The following is a 27,169-nucleotide window of genomic DNA, read 5'->3' as shown; positions in this document are numbered from 1 at the left end:
ACCTTAGAGGTTTAAAAATCATGAGGGGCATGGATAGGATAAATAGGCAAAGTCTTTTCCCTGAAGTGGCTAAGTCCATAACTAGAGGGTATAGGTTTAGGGTGAGAGGGGAAAGATATGAGACCTAAGGGACAACATTTTCACACAGAGGGTGGTATGTGTATGGAATGAGCTGCCAGAGGATGTGGTGGAGGCAGGTACAATTACAACACTTAAACGACATCTGGATGGGTGTATGAATAGGAAGGGTTTGGAGGGATATGGGCCGGGTGCTGGCAGGTGGGACGAATTGGGTTGGGATATCTGGTCGGCATGGACGGGTTGGACCGAAGGGTCTGTTCTCATGCTGTACATCTCTATGACTCTATTTGCCTGATGATCTTGGCCGCAGGACTACGTTGTATCACAGAAGAAAGCTGAGACATGGGCCTTGCTGTCTGAGACTGGGCAGGAGCCACTTGGTGTGGATTTGCACCACAACCCCCAGCCACCCCCGTTCCACCGACTACCAAGACGTTTACCTGTGTACTAGGTGTGCCTTGGATGAGGTAGTAGCAGCTTTTGCTTGACCTGGCACAGGATGGCTTTGTTTCAAGTACTGTACTATGGCTGAATTGATAGTCCCAGGAACATTGAGTACCGTACATAGATGACACCGCGCTGCACTGCACTACAGAACATCGGTTCCCCAAATTCACACTGTTGGTACTGGGCAGCACCAGGCTTGCCATTTTCAATTTTTACTTACGCCTGTGTTATTTTATAAAACAATTGCATTCAGTAACTGCTATTCTGTCATCTTGTGTTGGATTTTTGGCTTGTGATTTGTGTTTGGCTCTCTCCTACTGTCAGCGCTTTGAGTCTGTTGGGATTGGGAGTGGCGAGCCAGGTTCTGTTTTGTAAAATGCCCCCAAACCTGTTTGTTTCTTTAACCCACTGTGGCACTCTGCTACAGACACCACCTCACTCAGTACAGGCTACAAAGAGGTAATTGGCACAATCTCTTCATTTTCACTGCCCCAAGGTCAGAGTTTTGGTTTATCACATTTGGCGGTGTGTATACACCCATGCAAACGCATGTGATAAATGCTTATGCATGCAGACATGCAGACATGTGTACATGCGCACCTGCATTGTCACCCACTCCCTCTCCCTCTCTCACTTGTGCCTTCTTTTATTTGTGTCTGCATGTATTCACGCATGTACTCACATGGGCACATGCATGCGCACTCATGCACACACTCACGCACACATTCTCATGCATGCTGCCATGGACGCATATTTGCACGCACACTTACATGCACGCGTACGCGTGCGCGCACACAAACCATGTGCACTCACCCATACATTCTCATGCACGTTCACTCACATGGATGCGCACATTCTTATGCATGCTCACTCACATTGATGCAAAATGGCATGTATCCACACTTGTGCACATTCATGCTCACTTGTGTGTACATTCACGCACGCACGCACTATCACGTTCGCTGATTTGTTCACTCACTCACTCAGTTTGAGGGTGTAAGTGGTTGCCTCCAGCTCCTCATTTGTGCACACTTTGGGATGGTTCTGTGCCGTTTATTCTTCCCCGACCCATGGATGAGGGACTAAGGAAAGCTGGCCAAGAGCAAATATACAATTTTCCAAAAACTGCGTAAAACAGTATGCTGTGTTTCAAATTAAAAATGCGCGTGATATTTATTTCAATAAGACAGAACAGGCCTATTTCTGTCGCAATTATACGTTCTTTTGATGTCAGTGAATGATATTGAGAGGGAGCTGTATCTTTTCAGGTGCCTCTTTCATTGTGCTGAGCTATTGAATGGAAAGATGTGATTTATGGGCTGTGTAGCTGTTGTTGTTCAACTTTAGTCATTTATCAGAGAGAGAGGGAAAAAAGGGAGAGAGAGCAGACGCCAATGTTGATAATTCTCAAGGTTTTCAAAAACCTGGAATGGCTGTTGTCAGTTTGTCAAGAGAAGTTATTTTTCAGGGATTGTGAGGGCCTCTCGTTTCACTTGCCTGGTCTCTTGTCTTTGATAAAGAACCCCGCCACTTCCTTTCTCTTCTTCCTCAGTTGATTTCTTTTCCTTCCTTTCCCCCTCCCTCTCAGCTGAGGTCCCACATCCCCATCAGATCTGTGTGGAAGATCCCACAGCACTGTTTGTGGATTGACATGGGAGCTCTCCCTGATCTCTTGCCTGATGCATATTCCTCAACCAATGCGATGAGAGCGAGTCATGTGTCATGCTGCTGTTTGTGGGATCTTGCTGTGCACTAATTACCTTGCGCGTTTCCTGTGTTGCAACAAGGAATACACGTCAGACATTCCTATTATTGGCTGTTAAGTGCTTTGGAGCACCCTGGCACAGTACAAGGTGCAATAAAAATGCTAGACTTCCTTTACTGTTGCTGCCTTCTCTCTCCTAAAGGGAGTGAGTTGTCCTGAGATCGAGCTCCATGAAATGTGGAGGTCTTTGGACCTTATCTTCTCATTGAGCTCAGTGGGGGGCGGGGGGGGGGGGGCGGGGAATTGGGAGTGAAGGGGAATGGTGGAAAGGGGCGAGCAGGGAGATTGGGGGGGGGGGGGAGTCGGGGAGGGGGAGCGGGTGTGAGTGAGGGTCAAATGGAAGGGGGAGCAAGTGTGAGTGGGGGTAAAGGGGAGGGTGAGTAGGTGAGACATGAGGTAAAATGGAGGGGGCAGGGGAGAGGGGCAGGAGAGAGTGGGGTAAAGGGGAGAGGGGAGCAGGTGTGAATGGGGGTAAAGCAGGGGTCAGGGGGTAAAGGGGAGGGGGGTAGGAGAGAGTGGGGTAAAGGGGAGAGGGGAGCAGGTGTGAATGGGGGTAAAGCAGGGGTCAGGGGGTAAAGGGGAGGGGGGTAGGAGAGAGTGGGGGTAAAGGGGAGAGGGGAGCAAGTGAGACGGGGTAAAGGGGAGGAGGAGCAGGTGTGAGTGGGGGTAAAGGGGAGGGGGAGCAGGTGTGAGGGTAAAGAAGAGGGGAAGAAGGTGTGAATGGGGGGAAAGCAGAGGTCAGAGGGGGTAAAGGGGAGGGGGAGCAGGTGTGAGTGGGGGTAAAGGAGAGGAGGGAGCAGGTGAGGGGGGTAAATGGGAGGGGAGCAGGTGAGAGTAGGGGTAAAAGGGAGAGGGGAGCAGGTGTGAATGGAGGGAAAGCAGGGGTCAGAGGGGGTAAAGGGGAGGGGGAGCAGGTGTGAGTGGGGAAGCACGGGGGTGAGTGGGGGGGGGGGGAAGGGGAGGGGGGAAGGGGAGGGGGGAGCCACATGAGGTATTTGATCAGATGAGCAGAGGTGTAAATGCAGGGTAATAGAATGGAAGGAGATTGAGAGGAGGGGTGTGTGTATGTCTGTGAGGAGGGATATCCAGAGCATGGATACGAAGGCAGTGGGGAGCCTGGACGTCAATTAGAGGAGCAGTAGGAATTGGTAGTGGTGAGAGGGTCAGGTTTGAAGCTGGGTAAATGTTCTCTCAGCTCTTCCAGTTCCACTTTTAACCCTTTTACTGTCAAACTCCTGAATTGGCTGCACAGCAAGTGTGCAGAGAGAATAATTTTGGCAAAGCAGCTCCCAGGATTTGAGGAGAAATCCTGCAACCCTTAGCTAGCTGTTAAAATAACATCACACCCTCCCACCCTTGTCCTATGTGACCTTTGCCCCCAGTGGCATTATAAATTGAGATTCAGCCAATGACATCAATGGAACATTCCAAGGGCACCATATCACCTCAGGAATTTGCAGCTTTCTTTATAAATATTCAGATTTAGACATTCCAGGCCTATCTAATTCTGCTCGCCTTTGTTTTCCCAACTTTAATTGACCCATCATTAACAGCTGTGCCTTCAATCACATTAATACTAGATTCAGATATTCTCCCCCCATCTTCTTCTCTCTCTTCCCCCCCCCATCTTCTCTCTCTCTCTCCCCCCCCCATCTTCTCTCTCTTCCCCCCCCCCATCTTCTCTCTCTCCCCCCCCCCCCCCCCCCATCTTGTCTCTCCCCCCCCTTGCTCTCTTGCACTCTCGCTCATACACTCTCTCCATCCCTCCATCCATCCTTCTCTTTCCCTCTCTCCGTCCGTTTCCCTCCCCCTCTTTCCTTTCCAGAAACTTATCGTTTTGACCAGGTGAACTCGGCATCATATTTTGTTTTCTAACTTTCCTGTGACAGCGTCCTGGGGATGTTTCGTTATATTGAAGGCACTGTACAAGTTGTTGAAGGCTGTGTTTTCCAATACCTCCCCCAAAGAAGGCCGCTCTGAGCACTGTTGTTCCCTGGGGGAGTCCTGATGGGGTTCTGAGCAAAGTATGTGGGGGAAGATCCAAGGTCAGTAAAATTCAGTCTGCAATTTCGAGGGACCCAGGATACTCCATTGTGGCAGCCAGACTCCTTTGGTAAGAGTATTATATGGTCAATGTACACTATTAGGGAACAGAAATGCTATCCTTCTGAATAGGAGGTACTTGGGCAACTCTATACTCAGATAATAAGCATGTTTCCAATTTAGAATTTGTCCGTGAAGTTAATTCCCACCCCTAAACCCGTGTTAAAAATGATATTTGAAGTTTGATTGGCATCCCATCCACCACCTTGAACATCCACTCCCACTGGTATGCCAGCAGTGTGTTCTATCATCAAGGTTCACTGCAGAAATTCCTGAAGAAAAGCTCCTCAGACAGCTCCTTCCAAACCCATGACCAGTTCCATCCAGAAGGGCAAGGGCAGCGGTTACATGAGCTCCCCTCTGTGCCACCCACCATCCTGGCTTGGAAATATATCGCTGTTCCTCTGTATCCCTGGGTGAAAGGTTTGGAATTCTCTCAATAACAGCATGTGGGTCTGGGGAAAAAAATCTCCTACCACTCGTAACAATATACGTGAATTGTGATGGTTCAAGGAGTCAGGTGGCACCCATTTTATCAATGATGGACGAAATCCTGACCCTTTCTATGAATTGAACAGCTGTGTTGGAATATGCTGATGCACTCCTTGAATCTGAGGCTTAGATTTGGACGTAGCTCAAATTGATGAGTTGAATATTTCCTCAGTTTGGTGATGAGTTGAGTTTGAGGAGAGTTAACCTGGTTTGTGTCAATCCAGCTAAGTGGCATTGAAGACTGAGAATTTTATCTTTTGTCCTTGTTTTATCTTAGCAGGCTCTGAGCGTTTGGAAGAAGTGAGTAGTCTGTTTTTCCGTAATTGTTTTCCTCTCGGAAAATCCAGTTAGTCCTCCCATTAGAAAAATAAAATGGCAGTGGAATTGATACCCAGAGGTTGGCTGATGTTAAACGCATTTAACAGGCCTCGCTTTAAAGCATGAAGTTTCATGCTGGCAGTGAGATGCTGAGGGAATGTTTGGCATATACGTCACTGACCATGAGCTGCTACCCGAAGATCACAAGCCTGGAAGATATTTATGTAAGCAGCATTTGAAAACATTTAGCTATGGAATATTTAACATCCATGGACGTATCAAACAAGTTCCTGGTGCATGTAAGTGGATCATTAACGTTCTCTGTGTGTGGCCTGGTATTAGTCTGATAAATGAACAAGGAAAGGAATATCTGATCTCAATGGGTAGCTTTTCCCCTCTTCACTCGCCTTGCCCACCAAACATCTGATGTTCAGTTTTGAGGTTTTCTTGCTTGGATTTAAGCGATGTTTAAAGGATGCAGAGCTGGGGATTAAGTTGCTTGGTGCTGTGTTACAATTGGAACACCCAACTGTAGTGCAGTCAATACACATTGGTACATAGTGGCACAGGATGTTAGGGTAGGTTAGCTCAGTTGGCTGGATGGCCGATTTGCGATGTAGAGTGATGCTAACAGCTTGGTACAAAAGCAAAAGCACCTCCCCAACCTCTTTCCTCACCTGAGGTGGGGTGATCCTTCAGCTTAAACCCCCCCAACTCTCCACAGAGAGTGGTGTTATGGGGCCGTGGCAAATTTACCCTTTAAACTTAAATTTATCACCTTGCAATGTGGTTAAAAGCTGTATGGACTTTCAGGATATTCGATCCGTTTCTCCCTGCTGCTTGTCCTTTAATGAAGAGTAAAACTTGCACTTTTCACTCATTCTGCACTTTCCAGCTGGGATAGTACTTATGAAGCACAGGAACTGGATTCGAATGTAGACCACACTGGGTAAAGATGGCAGACTTCCTTCCCTGAAGGCATTAGTGAACCAGATGTGCTTTTATGACAATACACACTATCTCTGAGACTGGGTTTATATTCCATATTTATTAATTCAGTTGCCAGTATTTTTATTTTTGTGTCTTTAAAACCTGCAAGGAAAAAGGTGTTTTTAAGAACAGGGATTTACCAGGATGGCTGCATAATTCCACAGCGAGGGATTTGGCACTTATTGTGAAATCTGTACTTGTGGGTTCCTGCAACGTCGAGAGTGTGGTGCTGGAAAAGCACAGCAGGTCAGGAGTACCCAAGGAGCAGGAGAATCGATGTTTTAGGCAAGAGCCCTTCATCAGGAATGAAGGATTGATGAAGGGCTCTTGCCCAGAACGTTGACTCTCCTGCTCCTTGGATGCTGCCTGACCTGCTGTGCTTTTCCAGCACCACACTCTTAACTCTGATCTCCAGCATCTGCAGTGCTGGTTCCTGCAATGTGCAGATCATCAGGAACCGAGGAGTTGTTTACAGGTGAAGTTGGTTGGTTCTCTGCTAAGTGAGCAGGTTGGAACTGGAAACAAGTTCGTGAGAGACAGGATTGTGTGCTGTTGCTCACCTGCAAAAGCTGCCTGTTTTCTACAGTTAAAAACCCAATTTAATCTTGAAGAAAACTCGTTTCTTTCCTGCAGCAAATGCTGAGCATGTTTGCATTCATGAATCAGACATTTTCCAAGTGAATCAGTTGCTCTGTACTTCTTACAAACCAGCCGACGTTTGCAGAGAAAGTATTGAACATCAAGAAGTATCATCTCAATATTGGAAACGGGAAGCAAAGGCAACTGAACTGACTCTCCTGTTTTTCTGCCTCCACCAATAATCTGTTTTCCTTATTTGTTTGTCTGTGTGTGTAAGGCTGAATTTATAAGGGGACTGCTGAAGGTTGAGTAACCTTTATAGAGGTTTATAAAATCATGAAAGGCATAGATGAGGCAAATAATAAGGATCTTTTCCTTAAGATGGGGGAGTTCAAAGCTAGTGGGTGGTATTTTGATGTGAAAGGAGGACGATTTAGAAGGAATCTGAGGGGCAACTTTTTCACACATAAGGTGGTGTATATGTAGAAAGATCTATCAGAGGGAGGTGGTGGATACAGTTACAACATTTAAAAGGCAATTGGACAGATGCATGAACAGGAAAGGTCGAGAGGGGGTAAGGGCCAAATGCAGGCAAATGGGACTAGTTTAGCTTGGGGAACATGGTCGGCATGGACTGGTTGGGCCGAAGGGTCTGTTTCCGTGCTGCATGACTCGATTAGGTAATAATGTTAAACGGCAATAGTTTACATCCATTTTATCTGCCTCTTTGGTCAACTAACCCGTGATAAATAGTGATTCTTGATTCGTACAGAAACCTGATTTGTGTTTGTAGCAACCTTGGTTTGAGAGTCAGGGAAACTGGGACACTGCGCATTCTTCCTAAAACAAAAAAACATTTGGCACAACTCCAGGGATAGTGGGCACACAAGATTTCCAGTGCGTTACCCCAGAGGGCTAGAACACCTTTGCAATTGCACAAGCTGCTGCGGTGGGATTTGAACCGTGGCCTATACTGGCCGTGCGACATGACCACAATGGCAACATTCTACCCGGCTCATGCCTTGCTCCCAGTTCTCCGTCACAAACTGGGCACAGAACTCCCTTGGCAAAATGGTGGAAGCTCTCTGGCCCATTCTTCTGGCCAGTGAGCGGTAAACGGAACCATGGCCTTTCCGCAGACGTGAACACAAACACGATGCAGGATGCTAGCGGCTGTGCCCTCTCAGAGGATCACCCGAAAAGCAGCAATCGCGGCAAGTGGCACTGTTATGTCCACTGGTACCGACGCGGTTAATGCCATAAGCTGCCTTTCTCAGCCTGTGCTGGGTCTCTGCTTGTTCTCCCTGTGTGTGTTGTACCAAACCATTGCCTGAAAATTAAGTCAGACAAGCAATTTAATACCAAGTAGGAGGGAGAATGCCCTCAAACAGACTTTGTAGTAAACCTTGATAATTCTGTTTATTGTGAGTTGTAATGATGTTCATTATGAAGCCTGGATTTGCTGTGCTGTTTTCTAATTTTGTGTTTTGCGATTAAATGAAATGAATAAATTGAGCATTCACTTTGTTTACCAGTGGCCCTTATTCAAATAGCCCACAGGTCGGGGTCTAATTAGTGTGTAGAGGGCTGTCTCAAAGAACTCCCTGAACAACAGCAGCTCCCCCTCATTCCCCCCCAAGCAGCTTCATTCTTCTAGACTTAGACAGTTGTGCACAGCTGAGATGTAAAGGAAAGGTAAAGCTTTTCACTTTACTGCTGTTGTTAATTTCGTGTATTTATAAATCTGATAGTTTGTGTCGGTAAGGCTGATTCTTGTGTTTTTGCATCAGTCACTATGATTCTCATGTGTCTGTCATACACTGGATGTGATTGTCTGCACACCAGCACATCCTCCCCATCTATCTGTCTCTTCCTGCTCCACATCTGTTCCTTTATCTCTCAGTATATCCCTCCCTGTGCAGTCTGTGACTTTCTTGCAGCGCGGCATGCACTTTCTCTGTCTTCCTCAATCCTCTGTGTCTCTTGACATTTGAGTTTTTCACTGTCTTTCAGCCTCTCTGTGTATTTGGATGTATGCCTGTTTCTATCTGTCTGTCTATTTATTTCTGTTTCTTTGGATTTCTGTCTGTGAGAGTTTCCACATTTGTGTGTGTCTGTGTCTATCTTTATGTCTCTGTTTGTTGTGTGTGTGTGTGTGTGTGTGTGTGTGTCTAAATTCACATTTGTCAACGATTTTCACCCCACATCTGTCTACTCCTTTTTATACTCCACATTTTTTTGCCTGCTTGTCTGTTTCTGTTTGTCCCTCTTCTGTGAGGAGCTAATTGCCTCTCTTGTCTTTCATTGCAACTCCCTGTCTTTGTCTCTCTGGCCTGATTTTGACTATCTTCCTCCTTTCTTTGTGATAAGTGCTGATCACTTCCTGTCATTGTGTGTTTTAGGCCACCAGCCAGTTTCCCTTTACTGTATGCCTGCACCTTTATTGAGTATGTAGCTTTGTCACTTTTATGTGTTGACCCCCTTTCTCTCTCTCTCTCTGTCTGTATGTGTGCCTGTCTCAGTCTGCCTCTGATCGTGTGAGTGAACTGTCTGCTTCTCTGATTGAAGTGTACAAAAACCTTGGGGGAAACAAGGTACCCATTTACAACAATTCCTGGCTCTGAGACTGGACTCTCCTTGAGGCTGTTGGGAATGAGAAGATGTACAATTTTGAAAATGAAATACTCTTCCTCTGGTCAAATAGTTCGGTTTTCGTGTTTAATAAAAAGAATCAGTGACCCGTTAGCTGCTGACTCGCTTCTTAATGTCCTTAAAATGAGACAGTGACAGCCGCAGGGCGCCTGAGGTAAAGATGGCAGCCTTTTCACCTCACTGCTCAATATTTAAATCCTGTTGTGTTTCACTGTTTGATCAATGCTATGGGAATATGACTTTGTATTTACACCTTCAATGGCCGAGCCCTCCCTGTTGAACCTCATGACTAAGATCTTTCTCTCTATCCTTGCTATTAGTCGGTTTCTCATGGGGAAGAGTTAGCAGTAAGAGGATCAGGCCATTCAGCCCCTCAATTATGTTCTGTCATTTCAGTAAGATCCCAACTGCCTTGTTTCCCAATTCCCATCCAACCACTTGAATTTCTTTAATATCTATTTAGTAAGTGTGTAGACTTCACTGGGCAGACTTCAAAACTTACCCATGCCAGAATGACGCTATGAAAGAGAAACTAATGCCGGCAATTGTCATCGGGAAGAATAAGGAAATAAAGTAAGGCAAGGTAAAGTGAAGTATGAGGGAGGAAAGAAATCGGGGATACTTTAGTGGACTGAGATGAAGAGTTGATGACAGGTTTGTGCAGAATAGAATAATCGTCAGAGATGGTCAATACAAATGGCCTGTTTCCATTTTGTAGGAATCAATGGAGTCCATGTCCAAAAGCAGTAAGACTAGATAATGTCCAGGTTTCGGCTGATACATTAGTATCACAGAAGTACCAGATAATGACCATTTCTGACCAGAATGAATCGAGATTCTATGACGTTACCACCACGAATTGTGGGGGTTACCATTGACCAGAAACTCAGCTGGACCAACCATAGAAATGCAGTGGCTATAAGAGCAGGTCAGGAAATCCTGCAGCGAGTCACTCAACTCTTGGCTCCCCAAAACCTGTCCACCATCTATGAGGTACTTGTCAGGTGTGTGATGGGATACTCCCTGCTTGTCTGGGTAGGCGTAGTTCTAACAAAACTAAGCTTGATACCATCCAAGGCAAAGCAGTCACCTGAGGCACCACATCTCCTGCCTTCTGCATTCACTCCCTTCACCACCAATGAACAAACGCCACAGTGTGCATCTACATGGTGCATTGAGCCAATCTGACAAGATCTCTATAAAGATATGTGCAAGCATACCATCCCTAATGTGAAGAAGGACGAAGACAGCTGATGCATGGGAACGCCATCGCCTGCAAATTCCCTTTCCAAACCACACATTATCCTTGCTTGGAGCAGCAGCAGTTAAGATGAACAGATCAGCGCACGGCCCAATGCCTTATTTAGATCCTGAAGTGGGTTCACAGTCTACTGGACGATAACAGAGCCACAGGTCAGGTTAGAGGCTGGACAAGGTGGACAGTGAAAGAATTTAGTTGAAAATTGTGTGCTGGAAAAGCACAGCCGGTCAGGCAGCATCTGAGGAGCTGGAGAATCGACGTTCCGAGCATAAGCTCTTTATCAGGAAGAGCTGATGCTTGAAACATCGATTCTCCTACATCTCTGATGCTGCCTGACCTGCTGTGCTTTTCCAGCACCACACTCTTCGACTCTGATCTCCAGCATCTGCAGTCCTCACTTTCTCCCAGTGAAAGGATGTAGCCAGGATTATCAATCCCGATCCAGGAGAGAGTTACGTCTCGGTTATTGAATGTCTCTCCCATCTATGAGATGCACTATGTGGGGAGGCAGTAATGAAGCAGTAACCTCACTAGACTAGTAATCCAGCATCCCAGGCTAATGTTCTGGGGACATGGGTTCAAATCCCACCATTGCCGATGGTAACATTTGAATTCAGTTTCTAAAAGAAACTCCAACAACCAGAACTGTAAACAGTACTCCAGAAGGGGACTGACCAACATCCTGTACAACCTCAACATAACATTCCAACTCAAGGTCTGAATAATGAAGATAAAGGTGCCAAACCACCCTGTCTACCAGTGACGCAAATTTCAAAAGAAGCATGTACCTGAACTCCTCGTTCTCCGTTCTACAACACTACCCAGAATCCTATCATCCTACCAAATCCTGCAACACTACCCAGAATCTACAACACCACCCAGAATCCTATCATCCTACCAAATCCTGCCTTTATTTTTGTACCAAAATGCAATACCTCACATTTAACCAAATTAAACTCCTTCTGCCACTCCTCAGCCCATTTGACCCAATTGGTCAACATCTCTTTGCAATCTTAGATAACGTTGTTCACTGTCCACTGTACCACCAATTTTGATGTCATCCACAAACTTACTAATCATATTTTCTGTTTTCTCAACTGAATCATTTATATCGATAACAGACATGAGTGGACCCAGTACCAATTCCGGTGGGAATTTGTTATGGATCATCTGTGAGTGGTCAGTCAGATTGATGAATTTATACGGTTCATTCTGGTTGTAACCTGTATCCGTTATGCACATCCCTTCCAGAAGTTGATGTTTTACCACACTGATCCATCCCCTTTAAAAAACCATGAAATTGTAGTCTCTGGAGCTGTGCTTGTTAAGAACTGGCTGCTTTGTTTGTCGAGTCAGTGATAGTAACTGCACTCCAGAATTAATCCACTGTATGAAGTGCTGTGCGATGCTTTAAGGCACAGTATAACCTTGAGTATTATTAGAACACGACAGCAGATTTCACCCCAGGGCTATGGCATTAGCGCTGTTCCAATGTGAGCCAGTCAAGGGACCTCAAGCGCGTTTAGTGAGAAGGTTCACAGATTGAGTTAAATCAATCTTGACTGTTATCAAACTGAATATACGTGGGGAGTTGGCAACATCCTGAACCCTGAGAGACTTGATCAATCCCTCTGCCCCACTCCCTCCTCCCTACCCCCTTCCCCTCTGCTTCCCCCGTCTACCCCCTTCCCCTCTGCCTCCCACTTTGTCTCCCTCTCTCTCCTCTTCTCCCTCCCCTCTGCCTCCCCCTCCCCCTCTCTGTCCCTCTGCCGCTCTCCCCCCTCCTCCTCAGCAATGCCTATTTAACGGTGAGGGTGGCTCACTACGATGTCAGAGGTTTCACCTTAAAGCACTGAAAATACAAATGATGCTGCTTGTTGTCTTTAAGGCACCTTTGATCTACAAAATGGACTCAGTTCAGAATCTTGGTTCTGTCTCTTATTATAACTTCACCACGAAGCCTGCTATTTAAAAACATAACACTGGGTTCACATCTTACTCCAGGGACTGAAGCTTGAACAATCTAAACCAGTAGTCTTAGTGCAGCGCTGAGGGAGCGCCGCGCTGTCGGAGGGTCGGCGCTGAGGGAGCGCCGCGCTGTCGGAGGGTCGGCGCTGAGGGAGCGCCGCGCTGTTGAAGGTCCAGTTGTTGGTGTGAGATACCAATATCAGCTCAAGTCTGTCTGACCAGGTGTCCTGGGGTTCACTGAAGAACAAAAGTGTGTTGGTACCTTTGGACTTTGACGTGGTCATTTCGGAAACATAGAGCAGGGACAGGAACGGTTGTTACAAGTTCCGAGATTTAGATGTTTTGGTAAGAACAGAGAAGATGGTAAAAGAGGGGGAGGTGTGGCAGTGTTAGTCAAGGACAGTATTATGGTGGCAGAAAGGATGTTTGAGGACTTGTCTACTGAGGTAGTATGGGCTGAGATTAGAAACAGGAAAGGAGAGGTCACCCTGTTGGGAGTTTTTTATAGGCCTCCAAATCATTCCAGCGATGTAGAGGAAAGGATAGCAAAGATAATTCTGAACAGGAGCGCGACTAAAGTGTAGTTGTTATGTGAGACTTTAACTTTCCAAATGTTGATTGGAAATACTATAGTTCAAGTACTTTCAACGGATCAGCTTTTGTCCAACATGTGCAGGATATTTTCCTGACACAGTATGTAGATAGGCCAACAGGAGGTGAAGCCGTATTGGAATTGGTACTGGGTAATGAACCTGACCAGGTGTTAAATTTGGAAGTAGGTGAGTACTTTGGTGATAGTGGCCATAATACGGTTATGTTGACTTTAGCGATGGAAAGGGATAGATACCATAGGGCAAGAGTTATTGCTGAGGGAAAGGCAATTATGATGCGATTAGGCAAGATTTAGGATTTAGAATGCATAGAATGGGGAAGGAAACTGCAGGGAATGAGCACAATTGAAATGTGGAGCTCATCCAAGGAACCATTGATAAGTATGTTCTTCTGTCAGGCAGGGAGGAAGTGGTTGAGCGAGGGAGCTGTGGTTTACCAAAGAAGTTGAATCTTTTGTCAAGAGGAAGAAGGAGGCTTATGTTAGGATGAGACGTGAAGGCTCAGTTAGGGTGCTTGAGAATTACAAGTTAGCCAGGAAAGACCTAAAGAGAGCTATGAAGAGCCAGGAGGGGATATGAGAAGTCGTTGACAGATAGGATTAAGGAAAACCTGACATCTTTCTCTATGGCAGGAATAAACGAATGACTAGTGAAAGATTAGGGTCTAGATTAGAGTGGTGCTGGAAAAGCACAGCATCCAGAGAGCAGGAAAATCAACGTTTTGGGCAAAAGCCTTTCATCAGGAATCTTTTGCCCAAAACCTCGATTTTCCTGCTCTTCGAATGCTGCCTGATCTACTTTGCTTTTCCAGCACCACTCTAATCTAGACTCTGATCTCCAACATCTGCAGTCCTCACTTTCACCTAGAGAAAGATTAGAGCCAATCAAGGATATTAATGGGAAGATGTGCGCGGAGTCAAAGGTGATAGGGGAAATGCTAAATGAATATTTTTCGTCAGTATTCACTCTAGAAAAAGACAGTGTTGTCGAGGACAATACTGAGATACAGGCTATTAGACTAGACGCGATTGAGGTTCATAAGGGGGAGGTGTTAGCAATTCTGGAAAGTGTAAAAATAGATAAGTTCCCTGGACTGGATGGGACTTATCCTAGGATTCTCTGGAAGCCAGGGAGGAGATTGCTGAGCCTTTGTCTTTGATCTTTGTTGTCATTGTCTGCAGGAATAATGCCAGAAGACCGGAGAGTAGCAAATGTTGTTCCCTTGTTTCCCTTGTTCAAGATGGGGCTTGGTGGGGGGGAGAGAGAGGTGGCTAGAGATATCCCTGGTAATTTATAGACCAGTGAGCCTTACTTTGGTTGTGGGTAAAGAAGTAGAAAGGGTTATAAGAGAGAGGATTTATAATCATCTAGAGAGGAATGAGTTGATTAGAGATAGTCAACATGGTTTTGTGAAGGATAGGTTGTGCTTCACAAACCTTGAGTTCTTTTGAGATGGTGATCAAACAGGTGGATGAGGGTAAAGTGGTTGATGTGGTGTATATGGATTTCAGTAAGGCGTTTGATAAGGTTCCCCACGGTAGGCTGTTGCACAAAGTAAGGAGGCATGGGATTGAGGGTGATTGGATCAGAAATTGGCTAGCTGAAAGAAGACAGAGGATGGTGATTGATGGGAAGTGTTCATCCTGGAGTTCAGTTACTAGTAGTGAACCACAAGGATCTGTTTTGGGTCCACTGTTGTTTGTCATTTTTATAAATGATCTAGATGAGGGTGTAGAAGGATGGGTTAGTAAATTTACAGATGACGCTAAGGTTGATGGAGTTGTGGACAGTGCTGAAGGATGTTGTAGGTTACAGAGAGACATAGATAAGCTGCAGAGTTGAGCTGAGGGGTGGCAAACGGGAAACTGAGAGGTGATTCACTTTGGTCAGAGTGACAGGAATGCGGAGTGCTGGGCTAATGGTGTAGATGAGCAGCGAGATCTGTGTCCAAGTACATAGATCCCTGAAAATTGCCATCCAGGTTGATAGGGTTGTTAAGAAGGCATAAGGTGTGTTAGCTTTTATTGGTAGAGGGATTGAGTTTTGGAGCCATGAGGTCATGTTGCAACTGTACAAAACTCTGGCACGGCCACAGTTGGAGTTTTGTGTACAGTTCTGGTCACCACATTCTAGGAAGGATGTGGAAGCTTTGGAAAGTGTTCAGAGGCGATTTACTGGATGTTGCATGGTATGGAGCGAAGGTCTTACGAGGAAAAGCCGAAGGACTTGAGGCTGTTTTCATTAGAGAGAAGGAGGTTGAGAGGTGACTTAATTGAGACGTACAAGAATCAGAGGCTTAGATAAGGTGGACAGTGAGAGCCTTCTTCCTCAGATGGTGATGGCTAACACGAGAGGACATAGCTTTAAATTGAGGGGTGTTAGATATAGGTCAGATGTCAGAGGTAAGTTCTTTAGTCAGAGAGCAGTAGGGGCGTGGAATGCACTGCCTGCAACAGTAGTGGACTCACCAGCTTTTAAATGGTCATTGTGTAAACGTGTGGACGAGAATGGAATAGTGTAGGGTAGATGGGCTTCAGATTGGTTCCACAGGTCGGCGCACCCTCGAGGGCTGAAGGGCCTGTACTGTGCTGTAATGTTCTATGTTCTCTCTTTCACTGTCTAATGGTCAAGCAGCCCCAATGATGATTCTCTGGGACTATGGTGACTTTGCTTTTACTGTGTGTGTGTGTGTGTGTGTGTGTGAGAGATGTTATCATTGAGGATATCTGTGTGTGTGTGCAGTGTGACCCTAATGTGTACGTGTGTGGGGGCTGTGTATGTCTAGCCTGTGTATGTGTCCCTGAATGTGAGAGATCATGTATCTTGGACGTGTGTGCATGTCTCTGCTTTGTGCATGTGGACACATGTGTCTGTGGTGTATGTGAGCTTTTACAACTCTAATATGTACATGTCTTGGATGGGTATACATGTGTGCACAATGCCTCTATGTCTGGGTGTTCCAGTGTGTATATGTGTCCCTGATGTCTTGTGTGTGTGTCTGGGTGTTTGTATTTTTGTGGGTAACAGCCATGTACAGGTATCTATCTTTGGTTTACTGCTGCATGCCTACATCTGTATCCCATCTCACTCTTCAGCTGTTAATATATTTACTTTCACATGAGTTTCTGCTGTTGGCTCCTAATGTGTGGGTGCTGTGAAATGTAAACTTGTTGGATTCACTGTTCATTGAAAGAATCATTTTTATGTCTTCCCCCCCTACCCCCAGCACAGCATCCTTTACCCCTGCCAACCCTGGTCTTCCCTGTTGTGTGTCTCTTGCCGGGCCCTGAGTCTGAAAGGCAGCAACATGAGTTAGTAAAAAATGAGGTCTGCAGATGCTGGAGATCACAGCTGCAAATGTGTTGCTGATCAAAGCACAGCAGGCCAGGCAGCATCTCAGGAATAGAGAATTCGACGTTTCGAGCATAAGCCCTGTTAAGATTCCTGATGAAGGGCTTATGCTCGAAACGTCGAATTCTCTATTCCTGAGATGCTGCCTGGCCTGCTGTGCTTTGACCAGCAACACATTTGCAGCAACGTGAGTTAGGCCAATCTCCCAGCACATTGGCTGTTTCCCTCACTCTGTTGCTGGTTTCAGATTTTTAGATCAAGATCGCAATGCAAGAATAAAAATAATTCTGATCTCTTGCTCTCTCCTGGAAACTCAGAACCTTACAAGCCAAGGGGGAGGTAATTCAGCCCATCGTGCCTATACTGTGCTGTCCATTTAATCCCACTCAGACACTCTGTAGCTCTCTCCCTCTCTCTCATGCTTGTACTTATGTTCTCCCTCATGTCTACTCTCCTGCTCACACTGACTCGCTTGTCTCACTTACTGTGTGTGTGTGTGTGTGTGTGTGTGTGTGTGTGTGTGTGTGTGTGTGTGTATCTCTGTCTCTCTGGCCCCCTTTGTCTATCTCTCTGCCCCACCCCCCTCGCTGTGTCCCCCCTCTCTCTGCCCTCTGCCCCCTCGCTTTGCCACCTCTCTGCCCCGCCTCTCTGTCTCTCTCTCTCCCCCCCCGCCTCTATTTTTCCCTCTGCCACACCCCCCCTCTCTCTCTCTGCCCTTGTCCCTCTGTTTATTGAGAAACATTACCTCTCAGCAGGATTAAGTCTTAAGTCAACTCTAGCTCTTGGTATTTAAGCTGCAAAATCACATGAAAATGTTTCATTGAATTTAAAAAGCCTTCCATTTCACCCCCTCGTGAGGATTTCCAAACTGACTGTGTTTATTCTTCTCTTCCACTCCATGGAGCACTTGTCTTTTACTGCATTTCCCGATTGGGTTATTTGCAAATTATCCGAACTGGAAAGGAAACTGAACATAATGTTGATTTTTTTTTGTTCCTTCTTTTTCAGATGGTCACACGAACAAAGAAAATATTTGTAGGCGGATTATCAGCGAATACAGTAGTGGATGATGTAAAGCAGTACTTTGAGCAGTTTGGCAAGGTAAGAGAACATAAGGACACTTTGGAATGTACAGCATCTGAATAATTAGCTTTAATCCTCTGACAAAGACGGGGGTTTGGGGGCTTCTTATAGCCCTGGACGAAGCTTGTTGGGGGCTGGGATTCGGAAGGGGTGATGTGCAGAGAGTGACAATTGAGCGTGCATTCCATGTGACTCTCACAAACCACGAAGAAAACCCTTCAGCACATCTATGCAGGACAGAAGGTGATCACGTTCAACAGAGCCAGCATCTACTGTGGGAGTGAGTTCCACACCTTCAACCTGCAAGACTGCATTGTCGATATGTATAGTCAGTCACATCTCTGTTACCTGTATGCGAGTGATGCTGTGTTAAGACAAGTGAGTTGGGATCTTAGCGAGTTTTGAGAAGATTTGTAGCTCAGGTTGAGGTTCTGGATGTAGGTTTCCTCACTGAGCTGGAAGGTTCATTTTCGGACGTTTCATCACCATACTAGGTAACATCATCAGTGAGCCTCCGGATGAAGCACAGGTGGCGTGGCCCACTTTTTATTTATGTGTGTAGGTTGCCTTGTGTTGGTGATATCTGGGATCTGCTGGGGACAGATGGTGAGGGGGATTCTCATCCCTCGTTTCCCCGCTCTCTTCAGTTTGGCTGCTCAGGATCCTGGTTTTGCTTCGGTACATCTTTCCTGTCTGCTTCCCATCCACTGTCACAGACAGCACCCGGACGCTTCACCTCCCACGTTTCCCATGGCTAACCCCACCCAACCTTAAACATCCCTGGACACTATGGGACAATTTCGTGTTGCCAATCCACCCAACCTGCGTATCTTTGGACTGTGGGAGGAAACCAGAGCACCCGGAGGAAACTCACGCAGACGCTGGGAGAATGTGCAAACTCCACACAGACAGTCACCCAATGCTGGGATTGAACTCTGGTCCCTGGCATTGTGAGGCAACAGTGCTAACCACTGAGCGACCATGTCAGTGGGGTCAACCATTTAGGACTGGGATGGGAAGAAATGTCCTCACCCATTCACTGGAATTCACTGCCACAGAAAGCAATCAAAGCTAAAGCGTTGTATGATTTGAAGAAGCAGTTGGATATAGCACTTGGTGCTGTTTGAATCAAAGGGTATGGGGAAAATGTGGGAACAGGCTATTGAGTTGGATGATCAACCGTGATCATATGAATGGCAGATCAGGCTCAAAGGGCCGATTGGCCTCCTTGGGCTCCTAATTTCTGTGATGCCCTTTCTATTAAAGGTGACTAAGTAAATAGAGAGAGTCTGTTTTCTCTGGGGTGAGAGTCCAGAACAGGATGCAGGGTCTGAAAACTGGCACCAAGTCCAATTCAGGGATGATGTCTGGAAGCATTTCTTCGCACAAAGGGGAATGGAATTCTGGAACTTTCTCCCCAAAAACACTTTTGAGGCAGGAGGATCAATTGATTCTCAGCTTGATAGACTTCTTGTTTTGATGACGTTATATTAATGGTCGCCGAAGACAGGCAGAAGACATTAAGGTATGAAGCAGCGGTTGAGAAGTTGAATTTTCCCATCCAGTTCTCATTGTCATAGTCTGGAGGGAATGGCGAATGGGGGAGGGCATCTGATTTGATTCCATGACTGCAAGTGGCCTTCACCTGCCTCTTCACGAACTCCGCAAGTTATGAGCAGAACCAGGGGATCAAACCAGGAACGTTTTAGCATGAACTCACTGAGCCACCAGGAAGCCCTCTTCCTGACAAATAAGTCAGTATGGGCTTGTGACCGCAAAATGTCGGAAAGGCGATGGGGCCATGGAACTACTTTCTTCCACTGATGTGGAATGATTCAAAGGGCGAAGGGACTACTTTCTTCCACCGTGCTCTGGAACATGGAATGTTCCGGAAGTTAAATGGGAAGTTTTAATTCTCTGTAGCTTCTGGAGCATGCCCTGGATAGTCTTTTGTCAGAGTGGCCTCATGTTTGTAGATTTCTGCGCTGGTGCCTTTTGTTATTTGAGTTGTTGGTTTGCTAGACAATCCTGATATAGCCTCTGAAACTAACTTTGTTGTGTTTTTCAAATTGAGAGGAATATTTCTGTCCAAGATGTTACTAAAGCATAACAACTTGAAAGTACTGGTTTCAGTTCTGCGGTTGGCAGTTGTTGGGTCATACGGTGTCAGGTCAGAGCTGTGTTAATTTATAGTGGGTCTGGGGAAGTCTGCTTCCTTCTTGCAACTGAACGCTGTGAAGAGCCAGCTCACCGAAACACCTAACCACCTGTTGTAGTAGCACTCCCTCACCGTTTCTGTTTACGTAGCAAATGATTGGTTATTTTACAAGCCTCCGCACTCTTTCAGGTATGTGGCAAACTCTGGTGTTAACTGCCCTGCCTCACCTTGAGAAGGAAAAATATGTAAGAAAGTATTTGTGCCCTGAGTAGAAACTCCTCAGCACTGTGAACTACCTGAACCACAATGCCTGCAGGCTCTCGATTGGCCTTCCCAGGACCTGAGCCCGAGTTGGGGACAACGACTCACCTTTGACCCAATCTGATATTAGAACGCCTGAACTTAGGTCGTTCAGCCCCTCGAGCCAGTTCCACCTTTCAGTGAGATCATGGCTGATCTGTGGCCTAACTCCTCACTCTGCCTTTGGCATGTAACCCTTAATACCCTTGCTCAACAAAATTTCATCTTTCTCAGATTTAAAATTAATAATTGATCCTGCATCCACTGAAGTTTGTGGAAGAGAGTTCCAAACCCCTCCCACCCTTTGTGTGTCCAAGTGCCTCCGATAGTCCCTAATTAGTGTTAGAGTTGTCTGGCTCAAATTCTCAAACAGTGTGCGCTGGTTTTAGAATCCCTAAATGGTTGGAGCAGTTTATATTTGCCTATCCTGTCTTTTTCTGGTAATATCATGGAGTTTTCGATCAGATCACCTCTTGACCTTCTGAACTCGAGGGAAAAACAGGCCTAGTGTAGTTTTAGGGATTGGCACATCCCAACAGGTAACAGATTTGGGAAAAGGATGAGTCCTGCAGAGCCAAAGAATGGCAGGGTGGTGCGTGGGACAAATTGGTCAGCTGTTTGGAAGATGCAGCACAGGCACTATGGATCGCACGGTCTCTTTTTGTGTTGTGTAATACCGTGGTGTTTTGCTGTGAATTTAGTTTAATTTGACATTGCTTTCTGCATGATGCCATGCCGCACTCTTGTAAAACTGACTGTCTGCTGACTTTCCACGGATACAGCCATGGGAAAGTTATTAGCCATTCACCGGAGATGTCTCTTTTTTTGTAGTACGTGTTCATTGCGCTCCATTCATAATACTTCACATTCTCTCAGACTCTTACAAAGAAATTGCGGGGTGAAGGGGGGTGGGGTGGGTTTTTTTTGAGGTAAAAATAGACCACCAATCATTTCACACCAGTTGCTGCCAACTTAGATCCTGAAATTCCTAGGCGTTTCCAATCATAAAACTCTACTCTTCAAAGAAGCGATTGAACTCAGACTGACCTGAGGCTGTATTTACTTAACAACGGTTAGGGTTTATGACCATAAAGGAAGGCAGCTGCACCTTGGCGGCAGAATGACACAGCGCTATGTGGTACAGCACTCTTATCCTGGTAAACCCTTGCCTCTCAGCAGCTCTGCTGAGATGGATAGATGATGAGAAAGCTGTTCTGTTTATAAGTTGTGCTGAAATCTATCAGACAGTGGCTTATAAAAGCTCCGTGGAGGGTTCCAGTAACACTATCCCCTTGTATTTTGGTCAACTCTTGGAATTGCAGGAATGTAAAACTGCCACCTTCCATTGTGAGCTCCCGTGTGTCCTGAGTGGAGTGGTTAGAGCTGTTGCCTGACATCTTAATGCCAGACCAGAAGAGGTCCCAGTTTTGAGTCTTTTATTTTGTGCTGAGTGGGAATGGGGGGGACACTGGTGCCCGAGTCTAGGGCAGCAGCTTTGTCTGAAACCTGATGAAATTGGGTTTGGAACTATATCACACTCCCCTGCTTCTTTCTCCCCTCCCCCATTCCCCCCCCCCCCCCTTTTCCCTTTTTCCCCCCTCCTCCCCTCTTCCTCCCCCCCCCCCCCCCACCCCCCCCCCCCCCCTCTCAACTAGAGGGCATAAGTTTAGGGTGAGAGTGGAAAGATATAAAAGAGTCCTAAGGGGCAACTTTTTCGCATTGAGGGTGGTACGTGTATGGAATGAGCTGCCGGAGGAAGTGGTGGAGGCTGGTACAATTGCAACATTTAAGAGGCATTTGGATGGGTATATGAATAGGAAGGGTTTGGAGGGATATGGGCCTGGTGCTGGCAGGTGGGACTAGATTGGGTTTGGGATATCTGGTCAGCATGGATGGGTTGAACCGAAGGGTCTGTTCCCATGCTGACTCTATGATTGATTGACCATTCAACTCTACCCCCACCCCCCCCACCCCCCCAGGCCTTTAACTCCTTAGCCCTAAGAACCATATCCACAGGCTCACCACTCTCTGGGTGAAGATATTTCTCATCTTCACTGGCCCAACCCCTGAATCCTGAGACTGAGAGCCCCTGCTTCTGGACTCGCTGGTCATCAGGAACATCCTTCCTGCATTTACCCTGCCAGCCCAACAATCTACTCGGTAGCACAGTTTTAAACTGGACTGCAGGCAGCCGTGCCACCAACTGCAGACTGAGCACCAACGTCAGTAAGTGGCTCGTTCCCTCTGAGATTATTACTCAGACAGGCCTGAGAGAATGGTTAAGCTGGGGCACAGCAGGCATTCAGGAAGCTGGGAGGGGGCAAGGATGAAAGAAAAAAAAATGATGGGGCTGAGAGAGATCGAGAAAAGATGGGGAGGAGGAGGAAGAGAGAGAGAGCGCGCAGGAGACAGAGACACACACAGTCGGTCTGTGATTCCCCAATCTGCAATTATCCTTGCAAACCCACCCTCACCCAAATCTTCAATCACAATCAGACCGAACCTGATTAAAGAAGTGGTTTAAAGGTCCCATCCTCTGGAGGTTACAAATTCTCCCTGGACATTCACTCCTGAATTTTCCAAGTAACTGTCTTACCATAGGAGCATTCCAGCACAACACAGGCTTTATAAAGTCAGTTTCTGTTTAACTCACTGTTTCTGACTATACAATATCCTCACGAGATTCTCAACAGTTTTGAATTAGAGTCATACTGGACTTCAGATGTTAATTCTGTTTCTCTCTCCACTGATACTGCCAGACCGGAGTCTCTCCGGCATTTGCAGCTCTTTCTAATTCTGTTAATGAGAATGTTTTGACAGGTCACATCTCTAACTACCAGTAGCATCTCTGAAATCACAGCCTGTTCATTTACGGTGTTGTCCCTGTTGAAACCTGCACCCTGTAGCCATCCTAATTGAGGTCATAGAGCACGGAAACAGACTCTTTGGTCCAAATTGTCCATACCGACCAATCCAGTCTCATTTGCTAGCATTTGATCCATATTCCTCTAAACCTTTCCTATTCAAATACCCCTCCAGATGCCTTTTAAATGCTGTAATTGTACCAGCCTCCACCACTTCCTCTGGCAGCTTGTTCCGCACACGTACCACCCTCTGTGTGAAAACGTTGCCCCCTCAATACCTTTTAATATTTCCCCTCTTGCCTGGAGCCAATGCCCTCTAGTTTTGGACTCCCCGACTCCAGGGAAAAGACTTTGCCTATTTATCCTATCCATGCCCCTTATAATTTTATAACCTCTAAGGTCACCCCTCAGCCTTTGACACTCCAGGGAAAACAGCCCCAGCCTGTTCAACCTCTCCCTATAGCTCAAATCCTCCAACCCTGGCAACATCCTTGTAAATCTTTTCTGAACCCTTTCAAGTTTCACAACATCTTCCGATCGGAAGGAGACCAGAATTACACACAATATTCCAACAGTGGCCTAACCAATGTTCTATTCAACTGCAACATGACCTCCCAACTCCTGTACTCAATACTCTGACCAATAAAGGAAACCATACCAAACGCCGCCTTCACTATCCTATCTACCTGCGACTCCACTGTCAAGGAGCTATGAACCTGCACTCCAAGGTCTCTTTGTTCAGCAACACTCCCTAGGACCTTATCCATTAAGTGTATAAGTCCTGCTAAGATTTGCTTTCCCAAAATGCAGCACCTGACATTTATCTGAATTAAACTCCATCTGCCCATTGGCCCATCTAGTCCAGATCCTGTTGTAATTTGATGTAACCCTCTTCGCTGTCCATTACATCTCCAATTTTGGTGTCATCTGCAAACTTACTAACTGTACCTCTTATGCTCGCATCCAAATCATTTATGTAAATGACAAAAAGCAGTGGGCCCAGCACTGATCCTTGTCGCACTCCACTGGTCACAGACCTCCAGTCTGAAAAACAACCCTCCACCACCACCCTCTGTCTTCTACCTTTGAGCCAGTTCTGTATCCAAATGGCTAGTTCTCCCTGTATTCAGTGAGATCTAATCTTGCTAATCAGTCTCCCATGGGGAACCTTGTCGAATGCCTTACTGAAGTCCATTTAGATCACATCTACTGCTTGGCCCTCATCAATGCTCTTTGTTACTTCCTCAAAAAACTCAGTCAAGTTTGTGAGACATGATTTCCCTCACACAAAGCCATGTTGACTATCCCTAATCAGTCCTTGCCTTTCTAAATACATGTACATCCTGTCCCTCAGGATTCCCTCCAACAACTTGCCCACCTCCGACGTCAGGCTCACCGGTCTATAGTTTCCTGGCTTGTCCTTACCACCCTTCTTAAACAGTGGCACCACGTTTGCCAACCTCCAGTCTCCAGCACCTCACCTGTGACTACCGATGATATAAATATCTCAGTAAGAGGCCCAGCAATCACTTCTCTAGCTTCCCACAGACTACTTGGGTACACCTGATCAGGTCCTGGGGATTTATCCACTTTTTTATGCGTTTCAAGATATACAGCACTTCTTCCCTCTGTAATCTGGACATTTTGCAAGATGTCACCACCTATTTCCTTACTTTCTATATCTTCCATATCCTTTTCCACAATAAATACTGATGCACAATACTCATTTAGTATCTCGCCGTTTTTCTGCGGCTCCAGTCATGTTGAACTGCAAAACGGACTTGAGGGGCCGATTGTTTTCTCTATTGTTTCTCTTTCAGTATTTGGAGCTCAGGGTTGTTTTAGAGATTTTAAGAAGAAAACTTGGGGTAAGGGTTTTTTACTGATCCCTGCATGTAGTGACATTGTACGTGAGCTTGCTCACCATTAGTATTATAAGGTAATCTCTTAGACTGTATTAATGATATGTAACTACCTGTAGCATAGTCAAAGGATCTCTCTCATCCTGAGGGAGTTAGACAGGTTTCCAAAATGCTGACATCCCTTGAAGGAGTTCAGTTATTAAAGCTATGTTCTCTTCTATCTCAAGCTGCCCCCTGACCTTGGGAGCTAGTGAATTGGAGTCAGTCGTCTAGCAAAGCCTGAACTTATGTAGCTCTCAGTGAAGGCCATGACAAGTTCTCTTCTTACCTTTTGCTTTAATTGGCAATTTCTCAAGACTGTTTGTTGTTAACTCCATCAGTGGAGGAGAGGTGACCAAGCTTTGCCTCTGTAAAGGAGGGTAACTGTCTATAATCCTATTGGTGGATCAGTTGCCAACCCAACAGCCCAGCTGCAGTGTATCTCCATGTGCACTCACTGGGTGAACACATTACTGCTACTCTCTTATTAAATAATGCAGAGTCCTCTGGAAAGCTAACTACCTCATCGCATGCAGGACACAGACACACTGATACGGACACACACCAGCTCACTGACACATACTCACTGATCTACACGGACACATGCGTGCTCACTGACATGTGCAGACGTGCACATTGATACGTACACATGGACAAGCATACACTAGCTGACACTTACGGATACACACTCGCTAACATACATGGACATATGCATGCTCACTGACACGCATGGACACGGACATGGATATGCACACTGACCAACTTATGCACACCAACACGCATGGACACGTTCACCAACATGCATAGACATATGCATGCTCACCGACTAGCATGGACGCTGACACGGATATGTGCACACAGACGAATGCATGCACACCAACACACACGGACACTGATGTTCACACACGGACAAACGCATGCACACCAACACACAGGGCCACACGCCCACGGACATGCATGTACATACGCTGTCCAACATGCATGGACGTGCACACTATTAACAAAGGAAAGACTTATTTGTTGTACGGTAGTGTGAAGGAGGTGAGAGCTGTTGTCTCAGATGAAGAGCTTTGTTTGGCTTTTTTTCACAAACAGGGAGCAACACAACTGTATAGGCACAAGATTACTTTCTAAGATATTCTTGGGCACGCTGAGTGCATCTCTCATGATGCTTTGACATTTTGCTTTTCCAATTGTCGGGGTGGGGGGGATGTATACAGATATTTCTGGCAAGTCTATAGTTTAGTTTCTGCCCCTCGTTGTCCCTGAGAGGGTCCTTTAAGGCACTGCATTCCATATGGTGTGGGTGCACCCACAGCAATGTTCCCTCTAGGCTGCACAGACATGTAGCTGCTGGAGGCACTGTGCACACCAATGCATGGTTCCTACTGCTGCCATGCACCAACTTCAGAGGTTCTGCACCGCAGGAGGGAAATTGACAGGGAATATCAATCCAGGCTGTTATAATCTCAGCTGAATTTATTACCAAGCATGTCAGATCCCAGACAGGAACCTAGCTTGATGGTCACATTTTTATTTGTTTGCATTTTAACAAAGTCACCTTTCACTGTGATGACCTAGGGGCATTATCAATAGCCTGTTCATCCAGAGACCCAGACAATTTTCTAGCATTCCCAGGTTCAATTCATGCCATGGCAGATGGTGGGGAATTGAGTTCAATAAAAATCTGCAATTAAGAATCTAATGCTGACCATGAAATTGTTACTGATTGTGGGTAAAAGCCATCTGGCTCACTAATATCCTTCAGGGAAGGAAATCTGCCATGCTTACCTGGTCTGGCTGGGTATATGTGACTCCAGACCCACAGTAATGTGTTTGACTATGCGGGCAATTAATGCTGGTTCAGAATGAATTTTTTTAAAAAATCACCGAACTATAAAGCAACATTTGCAGCATGGCATGCTGAACAAACAGCATGGAAATGATCAATGCTAAGTGAGATCGATAAAGCGAGAGGGGGAATATTTAAAGGAGATGTGTGAGACAAGTTTTTTTTAATTCAGAGGATAGCCGGTGCCTGGAATGCACAGTCCAGGGAGATTGTAGAAGCAGGTACAATAACAATGTCTAAGAGGCGTTCAGACAGACAAGTGAACAGGCAGAGAATGGAAGGATACAGACCATGTGCAGACAGGATGGGGTTAATTTCGAATGACATCATGGTCAGCTCAGATATGGTGGACCGAAGGGCCTGATCCTGTGCTGTACTGTTCTATGTTCACTA

At 46.1% G+C, this 27,169-nt stretch overlaps 1 protein-coding gene across 12 annotated transcripts in view; it reads left to right on the top strand.

Moving 5' to 3' along the window:
* msi2b (musashi RNA-binding protein 2b) overlaps positions 1–27,169 on the top strand; it is a 556,019-nt gene that overhangs the window by 131,820 nt on the left and 397,030 nt on the right. For all 12 annotated transcript variants that reach the window (XM_060848367.1, XM_060848364.1, XM_060848361.1 and 9 more), the window contains one exon: positions 17,627–17,719. In XM_060848367.1, the coding sequence (XP_060704350.1) occupies positions 17,627–17,719 (93 nt within the window). The remainder of the gene's footprint in view (positions 1–17,626; positions 17,720–27,169) is intronic.

This window comes from Hemiscyllium ocellatum, chromosome 31 (assembly GCF_020745735.1).
Source record: "Hemiscyllium ocellatum isolate sHemOce1 chromosome 31, sHemOce1.pat.X.cur, whole genome shotgun sequence".
Lineage (NCBI taxonomy): Eukaryota > Metazoa > Chordata > Chondrichthyes > Orectolobiformes > Hemiscylliidae > Hemiscyllium > Hemiscyllium ocellatum.
Note: the sequence above shows the minus strand (reverse complement) of the source record. Positions and strands in the feature narration are given on the sequence as shown.